General features: G+C 44.3%; 1 protein-coding gene across 1 annotated transcript; it reads right to left on the bottom strand.

Moving 5' to 3' along the window:
• Nucleotides 1–311: 311 nt before the first annotated feature.
• Nucleotides 312–11,762, bottom strand: LOC136104019 (torsin-1A-interacting protein 1-like). Its single transcript, XM_065842598.2, has 6 exons — nucleotides 11,239–11,762; nucleotides 10,869–10,937; nucleotides 7,124–7,243; nucleotides 5,921–5,977; nucleotides 3,324–3,383; nucleotides 312–2,245 (listed from the first exon to the last, which is right to left on the bottom strand). Exons 1-6 carry the CDS (start codon nucleotides 11,609–11,611, stop codon nucleotides 1,443–1,445), a joined length of 1,482 nt encoding a protein of 493 aa, XP_065698670.2. The 5' UTR covers nucleotides 11,612–11,762; the 3' UTR covers nucleotides 312–1,442.
• Between the last annotated feature and the right edge of the window lie 1,134 nt (nucleotides 11,763–12,896).

Here is a 12,896-nt window from a genome sequence, read left to right as displayed (position 1 = left end):
TGTGTTCTTTTATATACTTAGGGTGATTTTGGTCTATTCCACGCAGCACCCCAAACCTTTGCTTGCACAAAGAAGCCAAAAGGTCCAGCACCTGAAGAGGTTTTCCTGGTTAAGGAGGACTTTTTGCAACAGGACAGTTCAAGAGGCTTGTGAATAAAGGATGGGTCCAAGAGCCGCTAATCTCTCAGCTGTTACAAGAAAACATCCTATTAATTTGAGAGCAGTCTTCACATGTTCCTTTGTACTCAATAAAACCAAATGCACACGGAACAGTAGTTCAAGAGCATACACTAACAGCAATGACATGGAAGTGCTTCAATTTTCTTTATTTTTTACACAAAATAGAAACAGGTACAGGTTTTTAGTCTGGTACGAGGGATTCTCGGCATGACGCATGCTAAAAAAAAATGTATTTTAAAAGCATGCATTGTAAACCTGTTCTTCACTAGAAGCTTATACAGCAAGCAGCGGGTTATACGCAGATATGCAAGGAAAGGTTATTTTTCTGGGACAGCAAGTTCCACAAATAAATAAATTCTCTTGATGCAAAAATAGTTATCTTATTAAAATGAGAAAGAACCTACATCTTCCTAAACACTTGTTTGGAAAGGAAATGCAAGAGGTCTTTAGTACACACACACTGCTGACATTTTATCATTTCCCCCAAAATTTTAAGACTTGCAGAACTTTGACAAAGAGCAGAGAGTTCTGGAAGCAGCGAGGCAAAGAGGTGCTGAGGGATTACTTACCTGACGTCAGTACTACCAACGTCAAGCAATCCTTCACACCTCAGCTTTTGCCACTCTGCAGAACTGTTTGGGGCAGGCTCATTTAAGGAAGAAACAACTGCTGAGAGGTTCTCTGCAAATTACAAATCGTTTGAGCAATTCTGCCATTTCTAGAAGTCCGAGAGAGCTGACACCTATGTTGTGATCAGACAGGTCAGGAAAAAGTTTGTGCTTAAGACTCACACATCACCTTACCATCATTTGCAGTTTATGTTCTTTCGTATGTTAGAAGAAAAGTAAGTAATTGTGACAGATGTAGGTGATGGTTTTGCACCCTGTTACCTTGTCAAACGCAATACCAATTTTATGCACCACCAGAAAAGGATCCTCATAGAAAAGCCAATAACGCACCAAGGCAGCTCTAGGACCAGATGAGTGGTTCTGCACTTACTTCCAGCTCCAGGATGACAAGCCTGAATAAGTCACTGAACACAACTTACCAACAACTAGCAAGTTCCTTGCTTACATTCTGCAGCTGATTTAGAGAAGTCCTGGTTACTTTAGCAGAAACAACCCTGCCAGCTGGTAGAATTTTTTTGCACAGAAAGGACTGTTTGCTGCCTGAGCTCAGCTGCCACAGGACATCTCCCCTGTTCAGCCATCACTACATACATTTGCTGTCTTGTTCCTTTCCCCAGTCCTCTCCCATGATTTTTATCTGCATCCCTCCACAGGGAGGCCTTTTTCAGGCCAAACGGGCAACACAAGATGAGAAATACGGCTCCACAGTCCACTCAGCTTATCTGTGTCCATACTATTGTAAGAACTAGGAACATCTGAACTGGTGAACTTCTCCCAGAGGAAATCTCGGACTTTCTCCTCAACTTCTTGCAAGGTGAGGCTCTTTCTCAGCGACTGCTCATCCAGGAGAACTGTCAACAGCAGAGCCACATCCTTAAATGCTGCGTTTTCATGGTCACAGTACTTGTAAAAGATTAAGGTGGAGCCTGCGGGCAGTAACTCGAACCGATGCACCACCGCTACCTTCTTGCCTTCTCTGAACCCAGAGCTGAGCTCATTATCTACCTCCAGCTTGACAATGTCACTGTCTAATATGGCTTTGTCTGCCCCATTGATTTTGATTGTAGTAGCATTCTGGGAAAAGGCAAAAGCATCGGCAATCTCATAACTTAGGCACCTCAGTGCTTTCTCAGCGTCTTGGCCAGCGGTGAACAGTAAGATGGCTGGCTCCAAATGCAGATGGGAAGAATTAAGGTGTTTCTCAAGGAACACGTGGGTTCTTTTCCACAGGTTAGGGTCCTGACTTTGGTAAGTACTTTTTAGTTTCTTCATCTGGGCCCGAAACGCCTGTAGAATTTGAGTATCTCTACTTGACAAAGTTACATCCAGAAGACTTGGTATTCCACTCCACAGGACATAAAGCAACGGGGCACTAATCAACAGAACCAGTAACAAAGTCCAGCTCTTGTGAAATCCACTCTGTGATTCACCATCATCTGTAGAAAGGAGGAGCAAACAAGAAGAAAATGTTTTAAAAGGAATCAGAAGTCAACAAGTGAGAAGAAAATAAGAGGAAACAGTAGAATTCAATGAACTCATCCCAATCTCAAGCTACTGGTACATAGTTGGAGAGCATAAAGAAGATGTTCTAGTTAAACAAAAAAACTATACACACACAAAGAACCAATACACAAAACACAAACTTTTAACTTCTTCAGCAATTTAATGAAGTGACAGCATTAAAAAGGGACTTTTTAGGCATTTCCAGATTGACTAAGAATTTGGACATTCTTCTGAAAGTTCAGCAATACTCCACTCTATTGAATCAAATCCAAACTAAGAGCTTAAAATGGTACTGGAAAAGGTTAAGTTTATTCCTACATTTAGGCTCTGCAGAAAAAGCCCTATACAAAACCTGGCATCACCAGGATTGGTTTCTGAGGTGTTATTTCTCCTCCTTATCTCCGTAAGGATAAAAATAGTTTCTGCAGCATTATATTTGCATCTCAAACATTATCAGAAAACATTTGTGGTCTTTGGATCAGTCAGCTTCCCAAAAAGTACACACAGTAAACACTGCACAGGAAGCATATAGAGTATCAGATACTCTGATTTGGTTTTGTATTTGAACAGTCAAATTAGCACTTGTTTGACCAATTGCAAGCATAAGGCTCAATTCTGTTCCCAGTAAAATTAGTGACAAAAATATACAAACCTCCCTGGAAACAGGAGAGAACTGTATACCTCATGCTACCTTTTTATACCCTTTTATCAGGACAGCAACACAAAAACTGTTAAATAAGAACACTGCTAGGACTGCCTCAATTTTAATCTTGCAACAAATCTTTGTAAACATGAGAGATGGAAGACCTTAAATTCAGATGGAAATGTTACCTATTATACAATACTCTTCCTTCCTTAGTGCTGAAAATACATGCCCTAGCAAGCAAGTCAGCTGTTCTGACAAGGACCCTCAGTTTAACACCAGCTACCAGGAAATCTAATACTTGGCTAGGCATGAAAATGGTTAAATGTACCACAAGCATGAAACAGAAGTGAAAACAGAAGTCTTACTTTTGACCAAAGGCTGTGACTTCTTCCCTATGCTGGGTTGGTCTCGAAATTGCCTTCTGCCTGTTAAGAGATTAAGAAAGGAACATGAGCAAAATACTAAGACAACAATTATAACCAATCTTCCAGCGGGGAATTTACCGGGGAGTTTAAAATCACGAAACTGCAGTATTTTCATTGAAAAGCTGTTCTTAGTTTTGCTTTGACATACAAAATTCTATGAGGCTTACAGGAAGGTTAACAAAACACCCTTGCGTAACACCTTCTTGAAGTGAACACAGTCTTGCTAAGCAGGAGGAAAGGGGATGCAGTGACCTCATCCTGGGTAGGGCTCTACCAAGTCTGGGGCTTTCTGTTCTTTTCTGCATCATTCGCCTTCCTGTGCTCAGGCAAAGACCGTCTTGAACAAGGAAAATGACACATTAGCCTGAAAAGTCCCATTCAGCTTTCAGACCAACTTTCCATCTACGCTTTTTGCCAAATGTCGGTTCTTCAGCCATCTTGACAATCTTGCATAAAAATCACAGGTCCCCAACCTATCACAAATCATCTGCAAAGATTTTTAACTCTTGAAAAGTTACGCAAATAGAAATGGAGGCATTTCAAGTACAAGGTGACAAAACGGCAGAGTTTTAACAACCCGTTATTTTGTGCAGAAGGATCCCGTGACCCAATTAAGTTTCCTGATTTTGCTCATGAATTTAAGGGACAGAAAAATGGAGGCTAAATTAACACACATATTAGAAAAATAACACAATGCAAGATATAAGTATCGAAAGCAAAGCAATATGTTAAAGCCATAGTCTCATGTCCCCTCTCCATCTAGCTTGGGTCAGAGGCTTGTTTCATCACCAGTCAGTTTCTTGAGATGAATTGTGCTTTTAAAGCAAAATGCAAGCTTTCTACTTCAAAATATATTTTGGTCTATTTATTTAAATGGACTCAGACAGCAATTACAAGATACATTATCCATAAAAGAGCATTATGAACAACTTTCCCAAGAGACCAGTATGAATATATACAGTGCAATTACTGGTCAGCATGTTTTCTGTATTTAGTCAGTTAATTAAAAAGACACAAGAATTTCTGGCTCCTTGTGAACTACAGCAACTGGTTCAAAGCTGAAGGGACTTTCATAATATATAACCAAATCAGCATACTGTCAATGCCGCTATTGAGAATAAATTGAACAAGTACACTCTGCAGTAGCTATTTCAAGAACACTAAAATAAATTCTATAACCTTGTTTCTGTATGAATGTAATCGCAGAAGGTGCTAAAAGCAGCTCTGGTTTAAGCCAGAGCTTAACTGGCTTAATGGACTACTCCATTCTGTAATTTCAACCCCCTGCCCTGATAGGGCACAGACACAGAGCTTCTAACTGGCTAAGCCTATATAAGTCTTCTAATAGTTAACAAACCAAAATCACCTAAATTCTGTAATATTTTACAGTGTAGCCCTGTTTGCAGAGCCTAGGTTTCATACTTATGAGACAGGTGCAATTCATACCCTAAAGGAAAAAAAAAAACCAACAAAACACACAGTCCAAAACCAGATCCTATCCTACCTAAGAATCTTGTCTTATTTGCAACACAATTTGCATGAAGGCCAAGCAAATTATTTGTCTTTCCTAAATCAAAAGGCATAACTTCTGCAGACACCTTCGAGCTTTCAGAGTTTCAAGTGATTTTCCAAAGTTCTTTGCCCAACACACAACTGGTCACTCCTGCAGCACCTATTACCTCTGGCACTGGAAAGAAGAAACACAAGATAAACCAGAACTCCCTGCATCAATTCATTTTGCAAAAACGTTTTGCAGATGTGCATCTACCACAAGATGAGCTTCTCTTCTGGAAGGCACTGTGGTGCCACCAAACCTCAAACACCAACCCATATTCTCCAGACTGAATTCTGACTTACAAGACTTTCCTAATTTGTATGTGTTCAGAATAGAAACAAGCACCAAGACATTAAGAACAGAAAGCTACTACGAATTAAGAACTTTTTTCCCCTCTCCTTTCAAGTACTCGTCCTAGAGAAAAATAAAACCCAAAACAAATCCACAAAAGCAACCAATGATGAAAATCTGAAACACAAGGAATTGGTCAGTAGATCAACAGACTGGAGTTTTCCAGCAAAGAAAATTCTGCTTCTCTCCAGGAATATAAGACAACTAATTCAGTCAACGCAGACCACCATTACCCAGGGAAAGGCTAGAAGGGAAGGTGATGTGTACACACTAATCTAACATTCACTGCTACCAAAAGGTAAATGTTTTGTTCCATTCCTCAGCTCACCAACACAACACCACCAGTACATGCTCTGAACTTATTGATTGTCCCATGAGTCAATTCCATTTCATAACCCAGACAAAATTTAAAAAAAAAAAAAAAAAAGTGGGTAATTTTCTGTGGTCAGCAAGTTGAATAACCTCATAGAATCGGCTCTCGCCCTGGAATGTGCTGCCTTCTCCAGCTGCCATTTGGATGTCCCTACTGGGTCCCTTTCCACTTTCCCAAAGTGTCCCACAGCAAAGCAAAAAGATTCTGCACTTTTCACTTAATTCCAGGGAAAGACTAGGTATCTGTTGTTCAACCTACTCTGTAATGTAGTTGAGCGATGCTCTTGACTCTTCTCAAGGAAGTCAGCCTTTCTTTCTGAAACCAAAGCACAAATGAACGAACTTGGTTATCACATCAGAGGTCAGCATAAGACAGACAAGCCATACATGCTTTTAGCTCTTCCTATGAAATCTTCAAGGGTTGTTAGGGAAGGAATATGTGCTGTAGTGCCAAACCAAGCCTGGGCCATACCACAGCCTTTCAGACCGCTCTGTGTAGATGGAGAAAGCTTCTCTTATCTAATAGAAAGGACTTAATTTGGCCCTTCATCCTGCTCTTCCCGATGTGACATAAAATTATCCTTCGTGTTTTTTCTTTTAAAAAGTAACAACACAATGATAAAATTGAAAGGATGGGGAATCAGCAGCGTTAATTGATTGCTGAGGGATGGTACCAGACTCTTCATTTGTGAAACCAAAATTATTCAGCAGCAAGGAAAAACAAAAACAACCAGTGTAAAGCTACCACCATAACAATACAGCTGTTGGACTGAGGGGACTCCAGCACACATGGGCATGTTCTCGGCTGCTTGAGCAGAATCCTGCCTGTGCTGGTGGGGAACAGCTGGTTGACACAGGCGTCTTCTTGTGCACATCCCAGCTACCTCCTTTGTGCCCGTTTTCTTGGTCTGCGCTCACAACTGCTGTCAGTGCTCTCCCTTAACACTGCGATTAGAATTGTTACTAACCAAATGAACGCAAGCCCCTGCCTCGCTCTCTGACTAGTTACCAGCTCTCCTAAAAACCTCCTTCATATAGTGTATCTATTTGGATATATTCAAACCACCTGTAGTAACATAACTACCTTTCGCTGGACTAAAAAGTATCCCCTGTTTTCCTCCTCACCATGTTTCCCTTCTGGAACACACATAGAGAAAAATCTCAGCAGTGAGCAGAAAAAATGCTCCCTCACTTTAAAGTCATTTGGTATAGCCAGCTTCCCCCTGCTAAAGTCAAAAGTAACTCAGCTTTTTAGAAAAAGAATAGGTTTGTTTTGCCTGACTCAAGTGCAGGAGCACACACTGAAAAATTAGTAATTCTTTCCTTAAACTTATTCATCCATTCAGATTTCAACTCAACAACTCCCCCTATTGTAACAGAACTGAAAAAAAGTCATTTTAGCACATTTAAACAATAATTTGTTACATCATGGAAAAGGTACTGATAAAATTAGCATTGTTACCTTTTAATGGCGTATAAAGGTTTGGTTGATGCCTTGCTGGTTCCTCAGGTTCATTACTGTCGTAAGCCTTCGCTTTTTCCTTTATTGGGTTCTCTTGAAGAAAGGAAATTGAAGAACTGCCTGTCAGGAGCCAAAGGAGGAAAAAACCCCAAAAGTTTGGTAAAAGTGAAGTATCAGCTGTTCTCATAACATCACAAACCTGAAGGACTCAAGACAGTTTCAGAACATACATGACCTAAATCAGTGACTTTCAAGTTGTGATCTCGCAAGAGTTACTTCCTTAAAATGTAACCAAAAGCAACTAAGATTTGAAAAACTTATGGTAAATTTGAGTTCACTGCAAATCTGTCCACACCACCACATGCTTTTTTTTTTTTTCCCCCAATTTTTAGGAGTCCTCGGCTTAAGAAGACTTGAAAAAAAAAGCAGATATCAAGACACCAAATGCTAAAAGCCAAGATATGCCTTACACTAAAGGGATTCAGTGTAAACTAGTAAATACACAAGAGAATTTTTCTCACAGCTTTGGGCCAAACTTACAAACAATAATTTTGCTGTCTTCCATAGTGTTAGGCAGAGGGGAAAAGAGAGAGAAGCAAATATAGAACATAAGTCCCCTTTTTATGTAACCCAAGTCATCCATTAGTTGGGTCTCTCCGGCTCATTAACCACCGAGGCAACCAAGGGCACCCATGCTCCTCACTTAATGCCCTCAGGTAGCCAAGAAGAATCTAAACCAACACCTGTAGATTGTTTGCCTAATTACACAGCCATTCAGATGCCAAAACCCAACTCCATTAGTGTAACTAACTAGAAAGGATAAAGCCCTGCGAGATGACAGGAGTCACAGAGCAAAGGTCAGGGCTGGAAAGCCAATCAAAAGCAGAACATCAGGAGAAGAGGCTTGAAAGGATAAAGTGCAATCACATGGTTGCCTGGATTCAAGGAGGGGAAATAAAAAAGTTCAGAAGCAGTAGTACAGCTGTGGAACATGGACCATGGCACAAGCTGAAGGGGACGAGCAGAGGAAAGAGCAAAGGGAAGAACACAATTAGTAAGACTTTTTCTTTGCAACATTCACACTGGGTCCTTTTATTATTTTAACAGCACTGGGTTCCCCCAGGCTTTAATGTGTTTCTATAGTTCTTTTACCATCTGTGTGAGGGCAACACAGAGCTTGCCACCTAGTGTTTATTTGATTTTACTTCAAGAACAGGAAACAGCCTTTTTCTAATATGTTCTGGTAGCTTTAGCATGCCAGTCTATGTGAAACATAGAAAGGAGGAAACAAACCAACACAACCCAAAACACGAAAGAGAGAAAACTGTATTTTTAAAACTAAAATATTAAGTCAGATATACAACAGTAAAGTATTTGCACATAATGGGTAGGATACTGTATTTTCAAAACCATCTTAAAAAGCTGTTAAATGACTGACTTCCCACCAAGCTAAGACTGAAGGTGCTCACCACAGTACCAGATCTTCAGGAATGCCAAACAACATACCCACAATATCTCACTACATACCGAGGTTTTGCAAGGAAAACCTCACTAGCAGTGGTGGCTCATAATCACAAGACCAGAAACATCTATGAATCTAGAGACTCGTGCAGTCTATAGACTATCAATCTATGGACTCATGCAGTTCATACTTTTTAATTCCTCTCTCCTTCTTTGCATCAATCAGTACTCTCTGTCTCTCAAAGTATTCTTAAAAGTTGTTGTAAAAAGGAAAGATGTAAAAATACACCACTTCATTTCTCACAAGTGAATTGGCGCCTTCTGTAACAGCAGGTATTGCCAACAAGAAGAACATTAGTGCAAGCAGACAGAACATGTGGTACCCCTGGCAGAAAAAGGTAAACTCTCCTTTTAATATCTAAGTCCAGTCCAGACATGCCTGTCCTTCCCTTTCAAGGTCTTAAGCCTCTTATCTAAAGGATCATTCCTGCCTCCCAGGCAGCTAGTGAGGATTTCCCAATTCACCTTAAATCTGCCACCTGTGGCACAGTCACCTGGCAAGAGAGAGTGATCTTCCTGTCTCCATGTCATATGGCAGTTTAATCAAAGGGATTAGAAATCTGCGAGTTCATAAGCTACAGAGTTATAAACCAAAATATAAAGCCACTCCCTGCTTTAACATAGCAGAACATTTTCTTTTGTCTGGTACCTATCTATCCCTCTGGGTTCAATCTTTTTTTAACAACAGAGGTAAGGCTGCGACATGTTTGCTGCAATGTTCCACAGCAACTACACACAGCGCAAACTCGAGTGCCAAAACTACCTCGTACCTGCCTTTAACTTGTACAGTTGTACACTGTACTTGCCTATTTTAAAACAACTTCAACAGAGACTGCTTTAGTTCGTTCATCTAGAAGATGTTTGATTTGAGGCAGGGTTTGCGTAAAGGCTTTTTAGCTCTAGCAGCCAGTTCCCTAATCTATATTTAAAACCTCTCAGCAGAAGCCAGAAACCAGTTTCTCAAGTTGTGGTTTTGCTTCCATTTTGCTCAGGGAAGCAGGACAATTGTGTCCTTGTAAAAAACCTCTCTGCTTGTCCCGCTGCCTCACAGACCCAGCGTTACCCCTGGTCTGCCCTAAACTCCGCAGAAAAAAAAAATCCAACATAGCTACAGGTCTGCGAGGGGGGAAACCACTCCTTCCCTCCTGTATAAAGCACTAGGGTCTCTTAAAATCATATTTTTATGCCTGTTGTGACTATAATCAAATACCACTGTTAAGAGCTCTGGGAGGCGGCAGGAGGACATCTCTTCCCCCAACCTCATTTTTAGAGACTTCTGCATTAACAAAAAAACACACCTCCGAAAGCAGCCTGACCACATTTAAAATTCTAAGGATGTTAGTAACCTATTAGCCATCATTTGGGAGTAACAGCTTCCCACAGCTTTTCTCACAGGTAAACCTTTGTACTTTCCCAAGGAAATATTCATGACCTCTCTATTCCTCCTTCCAGATTTTATTGTTTTCCCAACACCTCTTGGAAATTCTGTTTCTGAAGCATAATATTGGGAGCCTTTTTTATGAGCAGTGCCACATAATTAGGGCCATGCACTGCAGCTGTAATGAGAACTTGGTGACAGCCCTCTCGCAAGAGCGGATGGGAACGGAGAATAATCTTAGGCTAGCCCAGCTCATCTGAGATTGCCACATACTGATAATGCATACAGTCCAACTCAAAATAGACCAACGGACTAAAAGGGAAGGAAATAGAGATGATTTGCTAGCAGTTTTCTGGTGGAATGACAGGCTAAAGCCTCATGACATCCCCTGGTGCTTCAGAGAAAGGACAAGCAAGCCCCAACCATGCACTTCATCAAAAGCAATGCTGCTCTCTGTACAGAGTCTTACAGCGATCTGTTTTTGCAGCTCAAAATACTTGATTTAAATCCAGCCCTTTAAAAACCAAGCAGTGTTAGTAAAAGCTGTTATTCCTCATTTTAATGCCCTAACAAAATACTATTCCAATTGATGCACGAAGTAAAACAGTCACTAAGAGATTCAGTGTGCTCTATATGCACCAATCCTTTTGGAAGGCAGAGACACACTCCCTATCTCTCATGTATGGAATAGAAACCCTGGCAGGATTTCCTCACCTGTACACCAGAACCACGGTAAAACCTGCAAAAAGAGCTAAACCCAAATAAACTCAATTTCCTCAGGTTTTGCACATTTCAGCACCTTTGCAAGCAGTGTGCACAGTAACCTCTCTCCAAGACAAAACCTACCTGGCGATCTGTGCGCTTTGATAGGAGGTCGAGTCAAGGAGTCTGGATTCCCGAAGTGATGCTCGTCACCTAAAATGAGAAACCGGTGGATGTTGCGGCAAGACCGGGCAGCTCCCCTCAAGCCCACCTACCGACAGCCATCTGGGTGCACCGAACCCCCTTTTCACACCCTTTGTGTTTCCAGGGGGCTGTGCGGGAGGGCACCCGCCCCCCAGCCCCATCTCAACACCCCCCAGGCCGCCCCCGCCTCCCGCCCCGCGGGGAAGGAGTGACCGAGCCCGCCCGCCCGCCACACTTCGCGCCGCCCCACCGCGCCCTCAACCACGGGATCCACCGCGGGGCGCTGTGCGCACTCGCCCGCGCCGCTCACCCTCCAGCGCCTCTCCGGACCCGGGTTCGGGTTCGGCCTCCGCCTCAGCCTCAGCCTCCTCCGCCTGCGCCGCCGCCAACCGGGGGCTCTTCCTCCTGCGCTTCAGCTCGGTGCCACCCGGCGTAGCCTGCTCGTCGCTCCCCCCCACCATCCCGTCCGCTGCCGCTCTGCTCCGCGCGGGGCCGAAGCTGCCGCGTTCCCGCCGCGGGGGCGTCTCCGCGAACCTCACTTCCCGCCGTCCGAGCCGTGGGGCGGACCCAGCTCCCGATGCTTCCGCCGCATCATCGCCCGCCGCTTCCGCCGCGTCATCGTCGGCCGCCTGCGCGCGGATGGGCGGCCGCGGCGTCACATAGGACAGCGGGCGGCTCGCCATGGCCCGGCCGCCGCTCCCCGTGCGCTGCCGCTGAGGGAGCGGGGCCGCCCGTCCACAGGCGCCGCCGCTGAGCCGCCTCCCGCCGGGAAAAGGCCGGGGAAACGGCGGAGCGCGGCCGTCCCGCGGGCCAGCTGCGCCGGAGCTGCCCTCCAGTGACAAAAATGCGGGAGCGCCCGGCGCGCCGAACCACCCCCGGGGCCTCCCCCAGCCCGGCGGGGCCCCTCGGGGGTGGCCCCTGGCGGGAGGCCGAGCGTTCCGGGCGGGCCTGGGCCCGGGGCAAGGCGGGAGCGCCGGGCGGGGCGGCTGGTTGCGCTGCCCCCAGCTGAGGGGCCGAGGCGCGGACGAGGCCGCCGGGGCGCGGGTGCCCCTCGGGGAGGTCCCGGGTGCCCCTCGGGGAGGTCCCGGGCGCGGCCACCGTGACACAGCGGGATGGGCTGGGGCCCGGGGCGGGGTGAAAGGGTTACACTGCGCGTGTGTTTCTGGCATCTCCCTCTTCTGACAGGCGACAGACATGGAATAGTTTGGGTTGGAAGGCACCTTCAAAGCCACCCAGTGCCACCCCTGCCATGAGCAGGGACATCTTCACCAGCTCAGGTTGCTCAGAGCCCCGTCCAGCCTGGCCTGGGATGTTTCCAGGGTGCATCCACCACCTCTGTAACATGCTCTGTAACCACTGCACAGGTGCTCACCAGGGGAGTGAACAGTTAGGACCAGTTCGGAGACAAGTTGGTGAGCAAGCAGGTGTCCTGTTACAAATTCCTGAAGATATCTACATATGAAAAAGGATTCAGGAAGGTGGTGCTAACACCTGTAATAAACCTGAAGAACATTATCTTACCCTACAACGCTCCCAAACATGCATGCTCATGTTTGTGATGTTATTTGGTTTGTGGGGTTGTAAACATGGTAGGTGTGTACTGTCCCTGGACTCAAACAAGAAGTGTGGGCAAGGAAGGTACCATTCAGTCCTCCCTTCTGCAACTGTCTCGTCTGCACATATTTTTCAAAATAAACACTGTACTGCCCTACTAGCACACCGTAAATGTTCCAGTTTCATCCAGAAGCAAGCATATATTTGTGAGATAACTTACACATAACTCCTCTACCAGCAATAGAGTAAATCCTGCCGTTCTTTTCAGATGTAAAAGCAGAACATAGACATTGAGCAATGTTTCTAAAGCAAAAATAAGAGAGGATGTAATAAGGATGTTGCAAAGTATAGCTGAACTGTTCGTGCAGTTCAAATCAAGTAAGAGAGACCTGCTGGTGACTGGCTCATGATTGC

The sequence above is a fragment of the Patagioenas fasciata genome, chromosome 6 (genome assembly GCF_037038585.1).
Source record: "Patagioenas fasciata isolate bPatFas1 chromosome 6, bPatFas1.hap1, whole genome shotgun sequence".
Lineage (NCBI taxonomy): Eukaryota > Metazoa > Chordata > Aves > Columbiformes > Columbidae > Patagioenas > Patagioenas fasciata.
Note: the sequence above shows the minus strand (reverse complement) of the source record. Positions and strands in the feature narration are given on the sequence as shown.

Bases quoted from the DNA above. Each gene is read 5' to 3' on its own strand.
- LOC136104019 (XM_065842598.2), bottom strand. From the start codon at position 11,611: ATGGCGAGCCGCCCGCTGTCCTATGTGACGCCGCGGCCGCCCATCCGC. The intron at 3,384-5,920 runs GTAGGTTGAACA...ATCTCTTAACAG, and splicing joins TCGCTCAACTACATTACAGA to GCAGAAGGCAATTTCGAGAC. The intron at 2,246-3,323 runs GTAAGACTTCTG...TCCTTTCTACAG, and splicing joins GTCACAGCCTTTGGTCAAAA to ATGATGGTGAATCACAGAGT.